This window comes from Spermophilus citellus, assembly GCF_964194105.1.
Source record: "Spermophilus citellus genome assembly, chromosome: 2".
Classification (NCBI taxonomy): domain Eukaryota; kingdom Metazoa; phylum Chordata; class Mammalia; order Rodentia; family Sciuridae; genus Spermophilus; species Spermophilus citellus.
This window is the reverse complement of record NC_138183.1, coordinates 27,603,729-27,625,908: the sequence shown is the minus strand read 5'-3', so window position 1 is coordinate 27,625,908 and position 22,180 is coordinate 27,603,729. Positions and strand designations below refer to the sequence as shown.

The following is a 22,180-nucleotide window of genomic DNA, read 5'->3' as shown; positions in this document are numbered from 1 at the left end:
TTACATTATGAATCTAATTCTGATGTTGGGCCTGAAAATTCTCTATATCCAACAAGCACCAACTGATGTTACTGATCTAAGGATCATATTTGTAAATGACAAGAGTCTAGATCCTGTTTCCCAAATGTGTCAGGTTATTAAACCACTTAATATTATCCATCATCAGTTTTAAAATGAAAAAAATTATTCATTATAAAAAGGATACATGCTCATTATAAAATTATTGGGATAATTTAGAAAAGTTCAAAGAACAATGTAAAAATCCCAAATTCTCCCCAAGAATAAACATTGTTACTATCGGTAAACATCCATTCAGATTTTATATGTGTAAATATATTTACATTTAAAGGTTTTACTGAGTACTTCACACACCTGGAACCCTGTGTTTAATTCTGTTAACTTTGCAGTTTTACTAATGTAAATATCCAAATGTCTTCAACCAAGCAATTCAGTACTCGCATCTTTTTTTTTTTTTTTTTTAGAGAGAGAGAATTTTTTAAACATTTATTTCTTAGTTTTTCGGCGGACACAACATCTTTGTTTGTATGTGGTGCTGAGGATCGAACCTGGGCATGCCAGGCAAGCGCGCTACCGCTTGAGCCACATCCCCAGCCCCAGTACTTGCATCTTGAGGGGAAAAATTTACTTACCTAAAAATAACTTGATTTAACACCATTCCCTTACTCCAAATATGGGAAAATATTAGCATAATTAGTATTTTCATTCACATCCAGAGAAGTGAAAAATTGTGCTCCATTTGTGTACAGTGAATCAAAGAGCATTCTGCTGTCATGTGTAACTGATTAGAACAAATAAATAATTAATTTTAAAAAAGAACAACAATATTTAGAGAAGATTGGAGAGTAGCTATGCTAGTGAGCCTTTTTTGGCTTCTGAGGACATCAGGAAATTGTTGACTTGTCTTACCTCTTAAATACATCTTCAGAATCATTTTGTCTTTATGCCTCCCATCCTGTTACCTCAGCCTTCTAACCATAATTGCATTATCCTCTTCCCTTCGTGGTTCAACTTGTTTTATTTTGCTGTCAGTTCTTCTGGCTTATACTACACTGAGTAAGTTGGGACCTAGCAGCGTTGAAATGTCCAGGCTAACACATAATTTTATAACCTAAGTTAAATGTCAAGGCAGGTCAGTGCTTGTCCAAGAGGCCCTGATTTCAACAGAGGTGATCCAGAGGTAGGAGTAGGAAGAAGTGGAATTTTTAAAAAGCAGGGCGGAGTTGATAATCCTTCAAACAGACCCATGCTCAGGCAGTTCTCAAAAATGTGAGGGTCAGGACATGTCTCGTGTCAAGGCCAAAGTCTTTCATTCCAGTGCCTTCAAAAGAATAATAATGTAAAAAGGCAAGTAGGATGCTGAAAGAATATGCAGTGCTGATCTTGGCTATAGAAAGAGTCATCTGAAAACAGTTTTGAACTTCTCATTCTATATATTTTCCATCACATTTGTGGATGACTTTTATCTACTACCAATTTTTTCCCAACATTTTTTTGTGTCTTAGCACACAGTAAAGTTGATAATGAAAGATTAAAAGAAGGTGTTTGTTCTTAGATGAAGGTGGCCAGTCTTGGGTTCTAGCTGTCTCAGGCCTAAAGATTAAGAGGAATGATAGTTCTAATACCATAATCTGTCCATGGTTTAGCTGGGAAGATCTACCCATTTCTTCTTCATTTTCAGATTTCTGTTTATGTATTAGTTATGTTCTGTTTCCACATCATGTAAGAGTAATTGTGTGCTGTAATATACTATACTTATATTAACCTTCTCATATTTACATTAGAACTTCAAGATGCTTGGACTGCTTAAACCTCTTAACGAAGCATCCCATCAACTTTGTTTTTTTTCTACAAACATTTACCATTATTTTTCCTTCGTTTTCTCTCATCTTGATTTACTATCTCTGTAATACTTCTTTTTTTTTTTTTTCCATTGACACAATATACATCTTCTTTAGGAAATTTAAGTATATTTTCTTAAATTGCACTCTCTGCTTCCTGGCTGCCATGAGCACAGCGGCCTCCTCTGCCATGTTTGTCCACCATAATGATCTGCTTACCTCAGGCCTAAAGCCATGAAGTTGGCTAACCATGGACTGAGTAAGAGCTGTGCAACTGTGAGCCCAAAATAAACTTTTTCTCTTCTGAGTTGTTCTTGTCTGGTATTTTGGTCACAGAGATGAAAGGCTAACACAGTAACTAGTACCAAGAAGTTGGGTCCTTCCTGTGACATACCTCACCATGTGATTCTGAAACCCTTACAACTGATTTGCCAGAGGATTTTGGAAAAGTTTGAAGAGGCTGGAGAAGCCTTAGAGTGTTGTAAGCAGAACTTAATGGCTGATTCTGATTGGAGGCCAGAAGACCACAATGCCTATAGGAATGTGGAATGGGAAGACTATGCTCATGAGGTTTCAGATGGGAACAGGGACTTCAAAGGGAATTAGTGTAGAGGGCACACATTATATTCTGATGCAGAACTTGTCTACATTTTGTCCATATCCTGAGACTTTCTGTAGACTGAATTTTAAGATGATGGACTAATTAATCTGGTGTAGGAAATTTCAAGGTGGTACAACATTCAGGGAGTGGCATTGGTATTGCTGATGGCTTTTAGCCATGTTTACCATGATAATCGGGAGTAGAAAGCAGAAGGGAAAGATTTGAAAAATCTGTGGTTTGACCAGAGAAGTCCCTTTAAAGTTGGGACCAGGAAAGTTGATTGCTAAAGAGATTATGACCATTGAAGAGAAGCTGTGTGTTTTATGCATAAATAATAGCGAAGATGTAGGTATCTCAGGAATCAACAAGACCAGATCTATGGCAAGATCAAGGGTGTAAAGGTGAAAACTCATTTAAGGAGCAACCATTGGGGCACCCTGCTTGCCCAGCCAATGAAGCCCAGGAAGTTGCTTCCCCAGTGTTGTGTTTCATCATGCTCAGCTGTCTAGGTACTTGGGCTGATGCAGCCATGGTCTAAGGGGGCCCAGCTGCTGCTCACACTGGCAGAAGACTTTAGCATTGTCCAACATGTTGTTGGTCTCCAGGAAAGCATGATGCAGGGGTTAATTAATGGTTATGGAAGCTTCCACTGAGATTTCGTAATAAGGTCTTGGGAGGCTATGCAAAGTGTAGCAGGGTCAGAATCTTTTCAAGCAACCCATGAGAGGGCAATGTGGGATTAAAAGATGCCAATAATGTGGAATGTCTCCTGAGGAAAGCTGCTGGCTGCAGACACAGCTGGCCTAAGAGGCCATGTGTGCAGCAACCCTCAAGGCCAAAGGGGCAGGGCTGCCCCAAGTCCTTTGGAGATCAATCTTCCCACCATGTGCCCCAGATGCTGTATGTGGAGATGGCAGGACTTGTTTTCCCAGCTGAGTTTTGGTCTTGCCTTGCTCCCATTCCTTCTTTCTATGCCCCTCTTCCTCCCTCTTGGAATAGGAGTGTTTACTCTGTATCATTGTGTGTTGAATATATGTAATTTGTTTTTGATTTCTACAGGGCCTCACAGCGGAGAGTTTGCTTTGAGTTTCAGAAGAGACTTTGAACTTGAACTTTTGAACAATGCTGAAACTGTTGGAGATGTAGTGAATGTGTTTTGCATTGTGAGATGGACATGAGCTTTGGGGGGCCAGGGACAGAATGTTATGGTTTGGATCTAAAATGTTCCCCCAAAAAGCTCATGTTTTGAAAGCACAGTCCATATGCTTTCTAAGGTTAAGAAATAGGACTTTTAGGTAATGATGAAAGCTGTGGCGTCATTAGTAGATTAATCCACTTAATTAATCCTCATTAGTAGATTAATAATTTGAATAGACTACTGGGTGGTAACTGTAGACAGGTGAAGTATGACTGAAGGAAGTAAGGCCCTGGGGGTGTGCCCTTGGAGATTATGTCTTGTGTCTATCTCTCCTCTCCTCACTCTTCCCCAACTGTCTGCTTTCTAGCTGCCATGAGCTGAGAAGCTTTCCTCTACCAGGCCCTTCCATCATGATTTTCTGCCTCACTTCAAACCCAGAGCCATGAAGCCAGCTGACCATTGACTGAGACCTCTTAAACTGTGAGCTCCAAATCAACTCCCTCCTCTAAAAAGAAAATGCATTATCTATCCTTCCTAGTGTTTTTACTATGATGGAATTTGTACACCAATAATATTTTTACTTAGGTTCCATGCCATATCTTTCTATGTTACTTTTTAATATTTATTGTTTGATAATTGGAACCATATATGGCTTTAAACTCTAAAAAATTATTTTTTTATATTTCATATTATGTTTTATCGTAAACCTCCTGCAGGACAGAGACCTTTTATGTAAATAGTTTTAATGTTCTTGAACATTGGGTAGTATATTATAGTATACTTATATACCTACTATTACTTGATATTAATTCAGTCAATTTTAGGTTTATGAGGGAAATGATTAGTGTACGCCAATTATTGTGATTCAAAATATAAATCAGTAAAAGCCTTAAAGTTAGTTGCCTATCCTTATGCGTCCATAGTGACTTGTACTCCAGCATAGCAATTGCACTATATTATTATTGCCTTTTATTATTTTATTATTATAGTTTATCTATGATTGAGTCTATTCAAACTAGAGTAGTGGGTTTTATTAGATGTAGTGATGATAAGGCATGAGTCTTGCACATTTTGGAAAACCTTCCCATCCTCTTCTTTTTTTTTTTTTTTTTTTTTTTTGTATAAAATCTTTTTTTTTTTTATTGATTATTTATCGCATTACATAGTTCATGATATATCATCTTTCATACATTAGACTCAAATTGTGCTTTGAACTCCCATTTTCACCCCAAATACAGATTGCAGAATCACATCTGTTACATATTCGCATTTTTACATAATGCCATATTAGTGACTGTTGTATTCTGCTACCTTTCCTATCCCCTACTATCCCCCCTCCCCTCCCCTCCCCTCCCATCTTCCCTCTCTACCTCCCCTGCTGTTGTTCAATTCTCTCCCTTTTTTTTTTTTTCCCTCCCCCTTGCCCCTCATAACCTCTTATAATTTTATGTATCCTTGAAGGTCTCCTACCATTTCCATATGCTTTCCCTTCTCTCTCCGTTTCTCTCCCCCGATTCGTCTTTGTTTACTGTAGTCTTTTCCTCATGCTCTTTCTTCATGTTCTGTTCTTAGTTTTTCTCTTTATATCAAAGCAGACATTTGGCATTTGTTTTTTAGGGCTTGGCTAGCTTCGCTTAGCATAATCTGCTCTAATGCCATCCATTTCCCTGCAAATTCTATGATTTTGTCATTTCTTAGTGCTGCATAATACTCCATTGTGTATAGATGCCACATTTTTTTTATCCATTCATCAATTGAAGGGCATCTAGGTTGGTTCCACAGTCTAGCTATTGTGAATTGTGCCGCTATAATCATTGATGTGGCCGTATCCCTATAGTGCGCTCTTTTAAGGTCCTCAGGGAATAGTCCGAGAAGTGCGATAGCTGGGTCAAGCAGGAAGTGTGAATCTGGAGGCATAGCGATACCAGAGGTCAAACTGTACTACAAAGCAATAGTAACAAAAACAGCATGGTACTGGTACCAAAACAGGTGGGTAGACCAATGGTACAGAATAGAAGACACAGAGACTAATCCACAAAGTTACAACTATCTTATATTTGATAAAGGGGCTAAAACCATCCTCTTCTTTAGGTGCATCACATCCTCCACCTCCATCACTACTGTCATTGTTCTTTGGGAAAGCTCCCATACTCGTTTCTAAACTCTTAGAAATTGGGGAAGTGTATCATATTTATCATTTGATTTCTAGTGTTTACCATTATTTGGCATTGAGCTTAGAATTTTGATAATTGAGCTTAGGAGAATGTAAGCAATGGCACAATCTGAATGCCACTAGGAATCAGCATATAATACATTGATGTATAATTTAAAATAGGCACAAGAAACTGAACTGAAATCTTGAAGTATATTCTCCTTGTTATCCTATAAACAGTCTTTTTCAGAGTATTGATTTTATTTTAGCAGGTTTTAGGTGACAGCAGAAAATAACACCATCATCAACGTTGCTGCATGTTGATAGTTTTCACAGTTTTAGGAAAGGAATACCATGATTTATCCACTTGTCTATGCTTACATACATTATCTGTAGATAAGGTAGATAATTTACATTACTTCTGATAGCTATCATTTCTGTTAGGTAGTTTGCTGATCTTATGTAGTTTCTTAAGAGTATTGGTTTTACCTAGGTTTCAGCCTTATAAGCTCATTTACATGTTTTAAAACTTCAAACCAAGACTTCTGCTTTTAAGATAGCAGAATAAAGACATTTGTGCCCTCTTCTATCTGAAATTACATTGAAGTAACAGAAAATGAGAGATAGAAATGTAATTACATTTTCCATGAGACTAGAAGACTTGTAACCCCAAATCTAAATATTTGGGAAATGACTGCCAAGTGTAAGCAGGAATATGTTAAAGAGGATCCTTGTAGAAAGCAGTCTTAGAGCTGGAGGAGCAAAAAGTGAAAGGTTGTTTACAGTGGGATCTGGATACTTAGGAAAGCTCTGGGAACCTCCTCATACTGCTTGGCAAAATGAACCAGCAAGCAAGAAAAAAAAAATGAGATGACACACAAATACACTGTCTTTGCAGGTGACACTCTTGCTGAGGCAAAAGAGAGATTGTAAGTGGCCTTTTGCTACCTGTTTCTGACACTTGGAGATAGTAATATGTAAACACCTTTCTCTCGCTTATTCTCACACACTTTCTCTTTTTTCACATTCACTTGTACAAAAAATTTTGTCAGAAAGAGCTTTACTGTATGCCAGAGAGAGTACCTCTAGTCTAGAACACAGTTGTTTCTTCCTTTCACAGTACTCCTGCAAATAACTAATCCAGAGGGAACTCAAGTCATTCAAAGATAAATAATAAAAAGGAAATGAGCACAGTACACAAAAATCCTACAAGAAGAAAAGAGAAAAGAAACAAGGGAAAAACAAATGATAGTGAACCCATGAGAAAACTGTACTGGCCTTAAAGAAATTACTAGAATAAGTTTATCCTTTAAATAAACAGCAAAGTTAATTGGCTCAAGAGCTAGAAAGAAATAGTAAAACAATAGCATATAATGAATCATAGTTTGGCAGAGCTCAGGAAAGAAAGACAAAATCAGAAACTCTGGAGGAAAATGGAATATTAATGTGGAAAACTAAGAAAAAGATATGATGACAGACTTCTAAAAATTGAGCAAAAGTTAATGAGAATGAAAAGAGATAAACAAATGCTTAATTGGGGTTCTTGAAATAGCGAATTAAAAACTGTTTGAACATATAACTTAAGAAAAATTTCCACAAAGGTATCTTTACTTAACAGATTGAAAGGACACATAAAGATTAAGGGGAAACTAATATACATATTATTACATAATCTAGCTTAACAAAAATTGAATTTCATAGGTAAGGAATGCATCCTTTGCTTGTCTCATTAACGAATTAGATTAACTATAAGTGGTGTTGGGGAATCAGATATTTTCAGATAATGTAATAGCCTATAAGTTATCAGGGAGATAAAGTGTGACCTCAATCCCAGACTGTCAAACTATTGACAGTTATTTTTGAACAATGCAAAAACTCAACATAAGTGGAAACTATAATAAGTTCTTCTTGATAAATTGCCAAAAGATGAATATCAGTCATCCATAAAAGAACAGAGATAATACAGCAATAGGACTGACAGGGGACATTATAGGAATAAAAACAAAATGAGATTTGTAGTTATGGAATAGTGTAGAACTATTACAAAGTAGCAGTAACTAGTAAAAGTCAGGATTGAAAAAGGATAGAAGGCAGAAGGTGGTATAAACTTGCCAATGTTTTATTTTTTAGGTAGAGAACAAAAGACATATAAAACTTAGACATCAAGTAATAAAGGTATTAGCATATTTATAGGAATAAAGTAGATTATCTAGGGGGCTAGGGTTGTGGCTCAGTGGTAGAGTGCTCATCTAGCATACATGAGGCACTGGGTTCTATCCTCAGCACCACATAAATGTAAAATAAAGATATTGTGTCCACCTAAATCTAAAAAATAAACATTTAAAAAAAGAGTTGACAGTAGACAATCTAAACAGCATATATTTAATCAAAAGCAAATATTGGAGAAAAGGTAGAAGCATAGTTATACTAAATTTCTTATCTTAAATAATCAGAGATGGCACCCAAGATGAAAAAACAAAATTATTTATAATGGTATTCATTACATTTGCAAAAAACTGAGAACATACATGGGACATTTATAAAAACTGATCACATCCTAGGTTCCATACTCTTGAAAATCTTTAAAAAATTACGGAGAGCTGTCATACATGTGTGTCTTGACCAGAAATTTTCTCAGTTTCTTCTTTGGTAATGGTTTTCAATATTGTCGGCAGCATCCATATCATCTAGGAACTTGTCAGAGTGCTCTTTCAGAGGTTCCATACCAAATCTGCTGGATCAGAAACTTTGGAGAAGCCCTCCCCAAAATCCCTGTTGGTCAGACTGTTCTGTGGAACTTTAAATAACTATCTATGCTGTTGCTGATTGATACAGGTAAAAATAATTAAAACACAGGTTTTTGTCTCTTCAGAAATACATTTTTATTCACAGAAAACAAGATTATCTTCCTATCCAAAAAGATGAAAACCTGGCTACATTTGAAAGACAAACAAGTGAACACTACAGACTAATGAGTAGAATCAATAAGAACGTGATTTTGGCCCTTTTAACATTGACAAGTTCAGCATTTCTGCTATTTCAATTGTACTACTACAAGCATTATTTATCAGCAAAGGTAATTTTTTCTTTTTTTATCTTTAGACTTCCCTTTAGCTGTATAGTTTCTTAACATATTTCTCTTTTGCAGTACATAAATTAATCACAGTCTTTTAATTTTTATATAAACATTTCTTACTGAGAGTCTCATATTTGTGTAATATGGCAAGTAATTCAGAATTACAGTTAAATGTTTTCATAATTACATGCTGAAGTTTCAGGGCTGGGGTTGTGACTCAGCAGTAGACCACTTGCCTAGCATGTGCGAGGCCTTGGATTCAATCCTCAGCACCACATAAAAATAAACAAATAAAATAAAGGTATTGTGCCCAAATACAACTAAAAAATAAATATTAAAAAAGTGCCAAGTTTCGGTGATGTTTATTGCAGTTTTCTGATATAGTCATATAAAAATTATCTGCTACAAAAAGTATTTCAGTTAAGAAATTTGCTGACAATTGTATACAATATCAAAATTATTTTACTATAGTATGTACATTTTAATTTAGAATCTACCAGGGAAGAGTAATAATCTGTTGCCTTTGTCTATATCTATAGAAATAAAGAAGTAGAGATAATGTTTGGAAACTAATAGATTCTTCCAGTAGTAGTGAATGCCTGCAGTACCACTGTGTTGAGAAGGACTACAGTACTCTTCAGTGTCTTTAGGAAAGATTATACTAATACCTATTATTGGTTAAGGAAGAAAGAGGTATTTACTGTCTTAGAGTTAAGGAGACCTACTTCTGTCTATTTCAGGGCCTGACCACAGAATCCTTTTGTCTCTAGCTGGTCAAACAAGGTTAGCTTTTCTGTGACCCACTAAATGAGGTCTGAGGTCTGAATAATTTAGTTATCTAATAACATTAAAAATGAGAAACTAGTATATCTATTGATACAATTCTGTAGATAAGTAGAATAACCCTCTGAAGTACACACTGTTGTAGTATGGTAGCCTTGTGAGCATATTCTATGGGCTCCAACTTTCAAGTACAGATTTACAATGAGGTTATGTCCTGATAAACCCATTATGAGTTGAAAATATTATAAGTCAAAACTGCATTTTAATATGCCTAATTATTGAATATCATAGCATAGTATACAATAGACTATCAGTTGTATATCTTTGTGATCACATGGCTGATGGCAGCTATAGTACTATATCTTGCTAGCCTAGGAAAAGATCAAAATTCAAAGTAGTTTCTACAAAATGTTTATCACTTCACACCATCAGAAAGTCAAAATATTTTTAATCAAACCGTCACAAGTTGAGGTTCATTTGTATTTGGCTTACATTGCACACCAAAAAGGCAAAGAGATATCTCTAGGACTGTCTAGGATACGATTAAATTGTTCATTGATTTTTACTGCACGTAATTTTGTGTGCTCATTCAAACTGTATTTATTGATCAATTGTTATACACAGGGTATTTAGCAGGAACACAGAGATAGGTAGAACAAAGTTCAAGAGACCTATAATTTGATAAATGTAGCAAGAGCAATAATTCTTTTTTTTTTAATATTTATTTTTCAGTTTTCGGTGGACACAACATCTTTATTTATTTATTTTTTTTTTTTTTAAGAGAGAGTGTGAGAGAGAGAGGGAGAGAGAGAGATAGAATATTTTTTAATATTTTATTTTTTAGCTTTTGGCTGACACAACATCTTTGATTGTATGTGGTGCTGAGGATCGAACCCGGGCCGCACACATGCCAGGCGAGCATGCTACCGCTTGAGCCACATCTCCAGCCCCAAGAGCAATAATTCTTGATTTGGACGGTTAGAAAGATAGTTCTGGGGTGTAGAGAGTTCAAATCCCTCATTCATTGACAAATCACTTAACGTCTTTGAGCCTCAGTTTCTTTAAATAGGGCTAATAGTAACTTTCTGGTTGAGGTATGTGGTACATATAACTTAGGTTTTGATATATGGTAGATGCTCAGAATATGATAAGTATTAATAGCTTATGTTTTCTAGTCCTTTTAAGCTTTAATTACAGTTTGATAAATTGAATTGAGTTCAGTTGTTACAGTGTTCTTAACAAGCCTCCATTTATCACTTTTTCATAAATGAGTGAAATAGGTTCCAGGTATATTAAGTTTCTTGCTCATAAGATTGATAAGATATCCATAATTACCCTAGGTACATGTATGATTGCACACATGGTGTGGCACTACATCATGTACAACCATAGAAATGTAAAGCTGTGCTGCAATTGGGTACAGTGAATCAAAGTGCATTCTGCTGTCATATACCTAATTAAAATTAATTAATTAATTAATTAATTTAAAAAGATTGATAAGATATGAAAAAAGATGACTTTAAGGATTGCTGAAGCACAACAGAAAATGATAAAATATTAATGCTTAGGTGGAAGAAAGACATAGCAATGTTTGTTTAAAACTCCAGTAATCCCAACCTTATGTTGTTCTTGACTTAGTCAAGATAAACCACACTAGTGCCTTAAGTAATCAGCTGTTTTTACTACTTAGGAGGCCACTTACAGGGTGGTGTGCTAGGATATCTTTGTGTTATATTTTGTAACCTATGTGTGTTTGGCTAGAAGTAGGGAAGAGAGAGATGGAAGAGGAGTTTGGATTTCAAGTTTGTCAGTAATCATTCACAGAAAACAATTTTATATGCCATCATTAGAAATGGAAATTGATCTTGTAGTTGTTTATATCATGTGCAAGAAACTTGGAATTTAAAAAAAAATTTTGGAATTTTTTTAGTTAATCAATTACTTATTAAAATTAAGAAACATGATTTTCCCTTCATCTTTGTTGTCTTGTTCCACTTTGCTCTGAAGAATAATAATAGGTTGTTTCTGGAGGAAGAATATTATGTTTGATAGTCGGATTTAATATGGCAAACTTATGAAGTACTACTTCCCTTCTTCTCCAACCCTTCCCACTTTTGCAGTATCCAGGAGAAATGTGAAAGAATTTCTAAATTAATTAGAATTATTAATAATTAATTTAACAATTAGAACTAAAGGGTATTTTTAAATTTTTTTCTACTTATTCTCAGACTTTCAACTATTTTTAAGTTGTCTGACCAAACAGTTTCAATTAGTAAATGTAGCTTTCTCACCGTTACAAATTACATTTATGACTTCAGTCCACTATAAACTTCAGTGGCTGAGAAGTAAGTAGAAGAATGATGTTTCTACCATAAGGAAAGGCACTGACAGGCAGAGTGGAAGGCTACTTGGAGGCTATCATGTTGAATTCACCATAGTTAGTGTTTCTTATCCTTAGATTTGAGAGTTTATGAACAACTGAAAAAACTCAGTTATTGAAGACTTTAGTGTTTTTTTAAGTATTGGCATTTGATTCTATATGGGCATATTTAAAGATAATGCAAATTAAGGAATTAGAATTTTGATTCCTTTAAGAAACTGCATGTTGAACTCTGCCTTCAAAAATAACAGGATTAGGGCTGGGGATGTGGCTCAAGCGGTAGTGCGCTCGCCTGGCATGCATGCGGCCCGGGTTCGATCCTCAGCACCACATACAAAGATGTTGTGTCTTCCAAAAACTAAAAAAAAAAATAAATATTAAAACACACTCTCTCTCTCTCACTCACTCTCTCTCTCTCACTCACTCTCTCTCTCTCTCTCTCTCTCAAATAAATAAATAAATAACAGGATTAGGGCTGGGGATATAACTCAGTTGGTAGAGTACTTGCCTTACAGGCAAGGCCCTGGGGTTCTAATCCCCAGTACCACATAAAAATAAAACAAACAAAACAACAACAACAAAACAGGATTTTTTTCTTCTTATATGACAAATATTTATTTGACTCATTTCCTTCATGACAAATATTTATTTGATTCAGTTATCAGTGGAATTCTATAGTCACCAAATTGTTTTCTTCCAGTCTTTATTGGCATCTGATTTTTTTCATTCACTCCTTTCCCTTAAATTTCACTATAAATCCCATTAAAAATGTTTTAGAATATATTTAGGCTTTTTAAAAAACCCCTTATTCAGGGCTGGGGATGTGGCTCAAGCGGTCGCGCGCTCGCCTGGCATGCGTGCGGCCAGGGTTCGATCCTCAGCACCACATACCAACAAAGATGTTGTGTCCGCGGAGAACTAAAAATAAATAAATAAATAAATAAATAAATAAATAAATATTTATAAAAATTCTCTCTCTCTCTCTCTCCCCCTCTCCTTCTCCCTCTCCCTCTCTCACTCTCTCTTTAAAAAAAAAAAAAACCCTTATTCACTCTAACTATATGACATATTTTTAATTTTTTCAGAACATTCAGTCATTTGTCAAATATTTGTTGAAAGCTTACTGTGGCTCAAACATAGTACTAGGCTATGAAATAAAATGACAAATACAATTTAATCCTTGCCTTCTAGGAACTCACAAATTGGGGAAATTTGGTGTTATAGTTTGTATCTAAAAATGTCCTCCAAAAAGCTCATGTGTTAGGCAATGCAGTAATGTTCAGAGGCAAAAAGATTGGATTATAAGAGCTGTAACCTCATCAGTGGATTAATCCATTGATGGGTTAATAATTTGGACTGCTAGGTGGTAACTGTGTTGGGGGGGGCATAGCTGCAGGAAGTAGGACACTGGGGGCATAGTATTGGATTGTATGTCCATAGTCCCTTTCTTCTTCTTCCCTTCCTTTCTCTTCGCTGTCTCTGTTTCCCAGCTTCCATAAGCTGAGCATCTTTACTCTGCTATGCCTTCCACCACGATGTTCTGTCTCACCTCAGGTTCACAGCAATGGAGTTGGTTCATGGATGAAAGAATGTTTTGAGTTGTCCTTATAGGAATGAGTAGGAGTTCTCCAGGTGAACTGGAGGATGGGAACTCCATTACAAATAAAAGAAACAGCCTATTCAAAGAGAATGAGCTATATGGAGGTCTAGAGGAGTAGCATACTAAGTAGAAATCAAAGGAAGTGCAAAGGTTCTGAGGCAGGAATAAACAGGCAGTTCTGAGAACAGCATAGAGATTAATGTGACTGTAGAAGAGTGAGAGATGGGGAGAATAATGAGTAAGGCTACAAAATTCCATGTTATTGTAGGTCTAAACCATTAAAAGGACTTTGGTTGGGTCTTATTCTTAGTAAGATTGTGAATCATAGAAAGGTTTTGAGTTGTTACATGACGTGATCTGATTTTTACTTTAAAACAAATAATCTGGCTGCTCTGTTGGAAATGAAATGTAGGAATAAAGGCTGAAACAGATAAAAGACTTATTATTTACGTAAGAGATGATAATGGCTTGGACTTGGAAGTTGGTGAGAAATGGAAAGCAGAACTGTAAGGATTTATTAATGGGTTAGATGTGGGGTATGAAAGACAGAATAGGATCAGGAATAACTAGTATTTTTGGCCTAGGTAATTGTAAGGGGAAAGTTGCTGTTTACTGAGATAAGAAAAACACAGAAGAGCAAGTTTGAGGGATGGTGAAAATCATTTGTGTGTGTGTGTTTTCTTTTGTTGGTACATTGTATCTTTGAGGTAGCTATTCAAATGAAGAAGGTGAATAGACAACTGGGTATATTAAGTCTGAAGTTCAAAGGGGTAGTATGAGCTGGGAGTTGTAAGCAGATAGATGGTATTTAAAGCCATAGACTAGATGAGATACCAAGGAAGTGAATATAGATTTAAGAGAAAGAAAAAAAGCAAGTTTCAATTTCTGAGCTCAGAGACCCTTCAGCAGCATGTCAGAGGTGGAATGAACTAGCTAGCGATACTAAGAAAGAGTAGCCAGACAGAAATAGTAGAAGACTGGAAGCATGGGAATTCTGAGAGCCAAGTGAATGAAATATTTCAGTGAGGCAGAAGTTGTTCAACAATTCTTGGTAGGTCAAATAAGACAAGGACTAATAATTCATCATTGGATTTAGCAAAGTGGGGGTTATTGGTGTTCTTGATGAATGCTTACTGAGTGTACTTAAGCTCAAGTGAGTTCATAGGAGAACTGTGGGCAATGAGTATAGAAAACCCATTAGGAGTTCTCTTGGTAAAAGAGTAAGAAAAATGGTGGGAAAGAGACACCAAGAGGTTTTTGTCTTAATTATTTTTTTTAAGATAGGAGAAACACTGTCATGTTGTATGCTGATGGAAATGATCCAACAGAGAAAGAAAAATTGCTGAAGCAATTTCTTTGGCCAGGCGAGAGGGATAAGATATGTAAATGGAGAGTTTGGCCTTTAATAGGAATGTAGGCAGCTCATCTGTCAGGAGAGGAGGAAAGGTAGACTGTAGGGATATAATTTGATTAGGTAGTTGAGATGTGGTAGGAACTCTTGAAGGTTCTTCTCTAATTTCTTCCCTCCCCCACATCCCGGGAAATAGAAAAGCAATGCCATAAGTTGAAGGATAGATAGGGAGGGGTGTTGGAAAGAGAAAAAAGCAGAAAAAGTCATCTAGGAGAATGAGAGTTAATACACAAGGGAAATGTAGGATGATTGCTGGGCAGAATTAAGATCCTATTTGAAGCTAGTAGTCATGAATCTAAAGTGACACCAGTGAGCAGCCATGTTTAGCTGCACAGTTGCATGTGTACAAAAAGTAGAGAGTGGATTTTTGCTAAACATATAAAATGAAGTAAAATAGAGGCAGATTGTGAGTATACAAATAGGGAATGATATAAAACGTGAATGTTTGTGCTGGTATTTTTCATAGTAGCCAAATTATCTAAATGTTCATCAAACAATGAATACAATAGAATATTACTCAGCTATGGGGGAAAATAATTAAATACTGATGCATGCTATAGCATAGATGAACTGTTACATTATGCAAATTGAAAAAAGTCAGATGCAAAAAGCCACATATTATAACTGCATTTTAATGAAATGTTCACTTGAGACAAATCCACAGAGAAAAAATGTATAAACATGATAGTTAGAGCTGAGTGGAGGAAGGTTGGGGAGCGATATCTAATAGGTTTTATTTGGGGCATAATGAAAATACTGTATATAGTGGTGATAGTTGCAGAACTCTGTAAATATACTAAAAATTACTGAATTCTACACTTTAAAAAGGTGGCTTTTATGGTAATGTAATCTATTTCTCATTGAGAGTGAACTAGTAGACTATCCCAAATGCCACAAGTTAAACAGCTCAGAAAATCAGTCTTGCCTACTAATATAAGACTGTGGTGAGCAACAAATGACTATATTGCAGAGTTCACAGTCTTTTTTCAGTACTAAAGATTACAAAGATGTGTCTTTGTTGCTTTTTCTCAAACATCTACATATATTAAAATGTTATTGCCTAAATTTCAGAGCTTGTTAGGAGAGACTCTGGCTATACCTTAATTTCTCATTATATCTCAGTATATTTCTTAGTAATTCCTCATCCCTCTCTCTCCAATTAATAGACTCTTATTAATCCAGTGGGTGCCAAATTGTCAATTCCTTATAGGATGATGGGATATAATGGATTAAGCATTTACTACTTACCAAGCCCTGTGCTAGGTAGTGGTGGTACAGAAATGGCATAGATTTGTATTCTGCCCTTGAGTGTGTGGTTAGTGGGAAGGTGAGTTTCCAATTTTTTTTAACTCACATTTTTCTTCAGCATCCTACCATTTTTAGCTTGTAGGTAAACAACATATTAAAGGTATAAAAGCCTTCTCAGATCTTCTTTGAGCTTAAAACATTCTTCTTCTTGTGTATTCCATCAAATGTTCACTTTCCTGTTCCTTTGAAAGTATTTTGGAGCTTATCAGAGGTCTGATTCTCTGGACCTAAATATTTTTAAAAATAACTCAGCATTTTAAATAATGATGTGTCTTAGAAAAAGTATGGATACTGAAGCTATCTGTAAACCAAAAATAAAAATGTTTGCTTTGTAGAATCATTGTGAGAGATAGGAAAAAGTATATAGTTTATATATAGATGTATCAAATATAGTACCTGACATTTAGGAGCTGTTCAATAAATTTACTTACTCTTTGCCAGGACCTACAAATACTAATTCATTATATGCAGATAAACTGAGGTTAGGAATATGTAGCTAACTTGACCAACTCTAATTCCAGAGAGAGAGCAGAGAATTTGTTGTTTATTTGTTGACATTGATTAGTTTAGAGATTTGGGCAACATATACTTAGTTAATTACTGTATTCTGTTGATGTTTTACATCTTAGGTAGCTGTATTATAAAATAATAGCATTCTTAGCTTCTGACTACATGAAAATAAGTATTTGGATGATGCCTTCTAATGACTATGAGCTAATATGTAGTTTGACTCTTATACTTACCCTAAATGTAATGTTGCATGCTGGACTTTGAATTTATTTCAGTATTCTTTTGTTATCCTCCTAGAATGGAATTGGTTTGTCAAAATCCAAAGGAAGCAGAATCGGATTTGATAGCACACAATGGGTATGTACAATAAAATTCCTCACTTACAATGTACATTTAGTTCATTTGTTTGTGTACTCAATTTTAAGCATTTGTTTGATGAATACAATGACTACCTTGGGGATGGAGGAGGTAGTGGCCAGGAAGGAGTGAGCCCTATACCAAGTACTTAGAGTATTATTTAGTCCTTATAGACACCTTAACCAAGTCAATATATACTATTATTCTTGATTTACCTTAGAGAGATTCAAGTTAGTTGGCTAATAAGTGATTGAGTCTAGATTCTAACTGCCTGCCTCTAGAACTCTCATTCATTGAGCTGTGCTGCTTCCCTGAATGAATTAATATGTTTCAGAACTTAACTATGAATAATGAAAAATTAGTGATCAGGAATAAAAATTTATTCGGCATGTTTCCTTTATGAAATAAGTGAAACTAGTCTTACACATTTCCAGATCCTGCACATTTATAAAGTTTATTTTCTTACCTTCTATTCTAACTAAACTTAGAATGAAAAACAATGTTGGATAACTAATAAAAATCACAGTTCTCTTGTTTGTATACATTGTGGAAAATGACCAGATATATCTGTGGAGACAGTTTGTAACCACAGATGTGGAAGGCTTTAGATTAGAATTTTCAAGTAACCAAGTTTTATTTTAAGTCATTGCTGATACCAACTAGATTTGAACTACTGTTTTAAAAGTGAAGTCTGGGACATCTTACTAGCAGATGTCTTAGTTATCTAGTCTAGAAATATAAATGTGAACTTTAAATTTATTAAAGATAGCAAATGTTTTCCTTTGTGTATTTAGGATCATCTTAGGGAAAAGGGAATCATGATGTTCTTAGTGTTTATATTACCAAGTCTCAATTATAAAGATTCTCAATTAAGTAAAAAGGGATACTTTGCACACTTCTTTCTAGCACTTCTCTACCTTCATCCCACTCTTAAGAAACACAGATATATACTACATACATAAATACATACATACATACATACAGCTGGAATATGCCTGTGGTCTGAAGGCAATGGAATGGTCTATCATAAATGTTAACATTCTGTGATGTGATGATATAGTAATAAAAATTTTCCAAGTTTGCTGTTATTGAAAGTCTTCATATGTACACTGAAAGAACATGTTTAGGAAAACTTTAAAGCTATAGTGGCTTCAGTGGGATAGAAGATTTTACTTTGTATTGATTGAGTGACAACTCTCTAACAATATCCTCATACCTTTTAATGGAGTAAGGTATGGTGACCCCGTCCTTTTAGTTGGAGAATGATCCATGAGTTGGGAAGAATAGCAGATTTTTTTAAAGGTTTACTTTCAAGGTAGGTGAGCAAAAAATTAAAGAGCAGCTTACCACATTAAGGGAATTCTCTTTGTATTGTAACTTAATTACATTTCAGGGTACTAAAAAAAATTGTGAATGTGGTCACTGAATTATTACAATATTTGCAAAATCACAGGAAAGGGAAAAGTATTAAAATGCCTTTGTCCTATTTTTTTGGAAGAAATAAAAAGTAGAAACTGACTAATACTGTGATATTGAGTCCTGATAAAATTCTAGAATGAATTATTAAGCAGATGACTTGACAGGCTTAGGAAAGAAAAAGTGATAATTAGGAATCCGGCTTTTGCTAAGAACAAGTTGTGTGCTGAAAATATAGCTCAGTAGTAGAGAGAGCTTGCCTAAGAACAAGTCCCGTCAAGTTCTTGTAGGTTCTGATAAAAATTTTAATACACAGGCAGATGAATATGCTATTGTGGTCTCAGCACATCCTATTTTCAACAAGACATTTTTCATTCTTAAAGTGAATTATCGAGGAGTAGGTAGGTGATGATAGTCATGTTGATTTAGGATTAATTGGATTAAAAATCAATTGGACACCTATTTCTAAGGAGCAATGATGATTGCAGTATTAATGATTTGGAAGGTATATTTTTAAAAGATAAGTTATACATTCTCCCCTTGACCCTGTCCTGATCTATATTTATGTTAATAAATATAATGACGCCATAAATATATTCATCAAATTTTTTAATACTAACCTGAGATTCATTTAACATGTAAGTACTTTATATGTACTAGTTTCTATCATCTCATTGTCTTTCTCCAAAAATCATTTCTCTTTCATTTTTTTTTATCTAAAGCACAGAAAAGCATTATCCCTAAGAGAAAAACAAATCAACAGACTATCAAAATTTAGAACTTCTACTTATGCCACAGAATAGAAAATATTTGTAAAACTTGCAGCTGACAAAAGAGTGATATCAAAGATTTATAAAGAATTCCTACAACTCAGTAATAGGTTTTTTGTTTTGTTCATAGCCTTTTTCAAATTGAGGAAGCATCTTATTCCTTTTTGTGATGAGAGTTTTTAATCACAAATAGGGATTAAAATTTGTCCAATGCTTTTTAAAAAAATTTTTTTTTGTAGTTGTAGATGGACAGAATACCTTTATTTTTTATGTGGTGCTAAGGCAAGTGCTCTGCTTCTGCACCACGTGCCCAGCCCCACTCAAATGCTTTTTATGTATTGAAATTACCACAGGTTTTTCCCCTTTGTTCTGTTGATATGCAGAATTTTTTTGATTGACTTTCCAATATTAAATTAATCTCTGATTCCTGTGATGAACATTGTTTTTGATATTTACTTTCTGCTTTTTAATTACTAGAATTGACTTTCTCATATTTTGTTAAATATCTTTGCATCTGTATTCATGAGTAATCGTGGTCTGTAATTTTCTTTCTTTCTTATTTTTGTTTTGTCTGTTAGGTTTTGCTATTAGTATTATACTGGCCTCAGAAATCAGAAAATATTCCCTCTAGCTTAGTTTTTTTGGAAATGTTTTGATAAAACTCACCAGTGAATCATCTAAGTCTAGAGTTTTTCTGTATTTTGAGGGCAGCTTTTTTTAAAAAAAAAATAACATATTTGTTTTTTTTAATACACATTCAGATTTCTTGTCATCTTGTGGTAGTTTTAAAATATCTTTTTTTTAATGTCTATTTCACTTAAGTTATTTTTGGCATACAGTTGTTTATTCTGACTTTTTACTTAGATGTCTCTCCCAACAAGAGAAAACAAACCTCTCTGAGGCAGAGATGATTATATTCTTGACATTTGTATAATACTCTACACTAAAAATGAATGATGAAACTGATTCCTAGCTTTATCTTATTTTTTCTATTTTTAAAATTCTTGATATACTTGTATATTTGTTATCTTGTATGTATTTTTAGGAGTTCCTTCTGATATTGTAAAGAAGAGTTTATTTTTAATTCCATGAAACATCTTTGTTATGTGCATACATCCCTTTAAATTTAGTATTCTTTTCATTGAAATAGGATCTTAAAACAATGATGTATACTAGTATTCTCTTTGCTACTCTTAGATATTATTTACTCCTAAGTGTGATTTAATCTGTTTTCATTCTAATTTTGAAATTCTACTTTTTCAGTAGAGGTCCCTACTTACTTCCCAGCAGTATTATATTTTAAAATATTGCCATGCTATTAGAAAATTCACTATATTGCAAGATGATCAAGTAAGCAATATATTTTGGTCTAAATCTTTTGTTTAGAAATATTGTTAAGCAGCATTACAAATATAAAGAAAAGTGACACACACAATGGATTTTTGGTTTTGAAAGGCTGACATTACTGATCTATAAAAACGGACAGTCCTGATATTTCCTCACTCAGTTTTGCTTGGAAATTTTAGCTAATACCAAGAGAATAATTTCTAAGCTCCAAATTTTCATATATACTACTTATTCTATGAAGATTTTTTAATGTTAATTGATAACTTATTGTTCTGTACTCTTATAGTATGTGGTATACATTTTTATTATAGCATGTTTTACCTTGTATTGTAACTATTTGGTCATCATTCCTGGAAGAGTGTATTGCTTGAGGCCAAGAACCATATGTGTTTATTTATTTGTTTTTAATGTAAGTGCTAAGCATGGTATCTGTTGGATAAACACCCTATATATTCTTATAAGATCAGTGAATACAAATTTAATACAATAAGTTGTTTTATTGATTGGTATTAAGGGTATTCTTTTCCTCTCAAACAGCGTGCAGTTAAAAAATTTATTATGCTGACATCCAGCCAAAATGTACCAGTGTTCCTTATTGATCCTTTGATTCTGGAACTGATTAGTAAAAACTTTGAACAAATCAAAAATACTTCTCATGACTCCACTTCAGAATGCAAGTTTTTCTGTGTTCCAAGAGAATTTACTGCATTTGCACTACAGTATCACCTGTGGAAGAATGAAGTAAGTTGATTGCTTTTAGATAATATAATATTTGTCTTTCAGAATAGTATGGAATTACACAAGTTTAAAATGTAAAACACCTAAAATCATTCTTAAAACTTTGTTTGTATAAATTATATGAGGAGCTGGGCACAGTGGCGCACACCTATAATCTCAGCAACTCGGAAGGCTGGGGCAGGAAGCTTAAGACCAATCTAGGCAATTTACTGAGACCATGTCTCAAAATAAAAAATAAAAAGGACTGGGATATAGTTTAGTATTAAAGCACCCCCTGGGCTTAATCCCCAGTACCAAAAATATGATAAATTGCATCAGGAATATTTGCAGCTATGAGTAACAGAATATAATTAATAATGGCTAATGCATATAGTGCATTTATTTTTCTTGAATAACAAGAGGTAAAAGGTTGGTGGCTGTTGTTAGTTCCACTGCCTACTGATGTCAGGGCTAAGTGTCTTTCTTCCTTTCCCTCATCATTACAAGATTGGTCTCACAGTTTCAGCTATCGTGTCCATGTTCAAAACAGATGAGAAGAAGGAATGGTAACACCAATTTTTGAAGAAAAATATTTTGAAGAAGCTTATGATAAACTACTTTTTATATCTCACTGTCCAGAACTGTAATCACATGTCACCTAATGGTGAGAGAGGCCTAAAATGCAGGTATTTAATATCTCCATTAGTGTAGGGCAAGTAGGAAGAGATTTAGTGATGAATTTTTAGTACATATTA

At 34.5% G+C, this 22,180-nt stretch overlaps 1 protein-coding gene across 12 annotated transcripts in view; it reads left to right on the top strand.

Annotated features, from left to right (window-relative positions):
- Positions 1-22,180, top strand: part of FKTN (fukutin) — a 109,566-nt gene that overhangs the window by 2,431 nt on the left and 84,955 nt on the right. For 9 of the 12 annotated variants that reach the window (XR_014020351.1, XR_014020352.1, XM_081278656.1 and 6 more), the window contains exons 2-5: positions 3,966-4,078; positions 8,643-8,826; positions 17,116-17,175; positions 21,246-21,449. Coding sequence is in view for 10 of the 12 variants with exons in the window: in XM_081278656.1 (XP_081134782.1) it covers positions 8,722-8,826; positions 17,116-17,175; positions 21,246-21,449 (369 nt within the window). In the remaining 2 variants the exon portion in view is untranslated. Of the gene's footprint in view, positions 1-3,965; positions 4,079-8,622; positions 8,827-17,115; positions 17,176-21,245; positions 21,450-22,180 lie in introns of all 12 variants that reach the window. The other 3 variants (XM_081278657.1, XM_081278644.1, XM_081278654.1) reach the window with 2 other exon arrangements.